Source organism: Oryzias melastigma, linkage group LG17, assembly GCF_002922805.2.
Source record: "Oryzias melastigma strain HK-1 linkage group LG17, ASM292280v2, whole genome shotgun sequence".
Lineage (NCBI taxonomy): Eukaryota > Metazoa > Chordata > Actinopteri > Beloniformes > Adrianichthyidae > Oryzias > Oryzias melastigma.
Window position 1 is genome coordinate 28,863,419 of NC_050528.1, and position 1,080 is coordinate 28,864,498.

General features: G+C 42.1%; 1 protein-coding gene across 4 annotated transcripts in view; it reads right to left on the reverse strand.

The window, feature by feature from the left end:
• The window catches only part of gnal (guanine nucleotide binding protein (G protein), alpha activating activity polypeptide, olfactory type), a 62,613-nt gene that overhangs the window by 2,102 nt on the left and 59,431 nt on the right, over positions 1-1,080 (reverse strand). For 3 of the 4 annotated variants that reach the window (XM_024281664.2, XM_024281681.2, XM_036216398.1), the window contains exon 11: positions 1,002-1,069. In XM_024281664.2, the coding sequence (XP_024137432.1) occupies positions 1,002-1,069 (68 nt within the window). Of the gene's footprint in view, positions 1-1,001 lie in introns of all 4 variants that reach the window. The other variant, XM_024281674.2, reaches the window with a different exon arrangement.

Here is a 1,080-nt window from a genome sequence, read left to right on the forward strand (position 1 = left end):
GTAGTTAAAGGGTTAAGGCTGTAAACATTTCACTGCATTCTATCCACTTTTCTCAAACAAGCATGATCATTTTCTCATTTTTTTGGTTAAATTCTCAAAGTTCAAACCTTCAGAAAAAAAGTCCAGGATTAAAGAATGAAAACAAAGATCTGATTGTGATAGAAGATTTATGTAGATTTGATCATATGAACTCATTCTGTACGGAGGAGAATGATTGACAGCAGTCTACAGCCAATCGGGACGCTAAACACAGAATAAAAAAAAAAAAAAAAAACTTGCATAATTTCACTGAAGTAAATCAGTAAAACAGCAAGACTACACTGTAGTGAGGGTCAGTGTACAGCTGAAGACGCAGCAGCAGAGGGAGCAGACAGGAATGTTTTCTATAGTGTGATCCTGTTTATTTAGCTGCTTTCACTGCAAACAAATGCAGGAAGATTTGGCTAAAAGCATTTCAGTGGTGCATCTGCAGCACTGATCCACACGACCAGGCGTCATCACTAATATCGTAAAATCGTGAAAGAGAAACCCAAAGACGCAGGAAAAAGCCAGGCAGAGCAGAGCTGAGCTGAGCTGGGGAAGCTGGCTGCTATGGAAACAAAAAGGGAGACTCGCAGAAACACGAAGCTCGCTCACAAAAATGCTCAATATTCTTAAGAGCACTAAAGAGCACCAAAAATAAAGCAACAATATAGATAATAATGCTATTAGAGTCTTGGAGTTTGTTTGTTGCCGTGGCAACAGTGTAAACAACAGCATCAAGTCCATTCACAGAAACGGCTCCAGAAAAGTCTATTTTTGTCAAAAAATAATGGAATCTCCGCAGTAATCACAGGCTACACTTTGTTCATGTGTGGACTGCACCAACACTGAAGGTTCATCAGGTTCAACGCCACTAAACAGTCAGCCCTGCAGGTGCATGTGCGACTTCTGCACAGAGTTAGGCTTTAACGGGACCAGGCACTCATTAACACCGCTCAGGCAGGGGGGGGCGTACTCACAAGGAACTCGTCTCGGATGAAGAACTTGGCTCTTGTGACTCGGGGGTCTTCACCGGGTTCAGGAGTTGCTAAGAAAAAA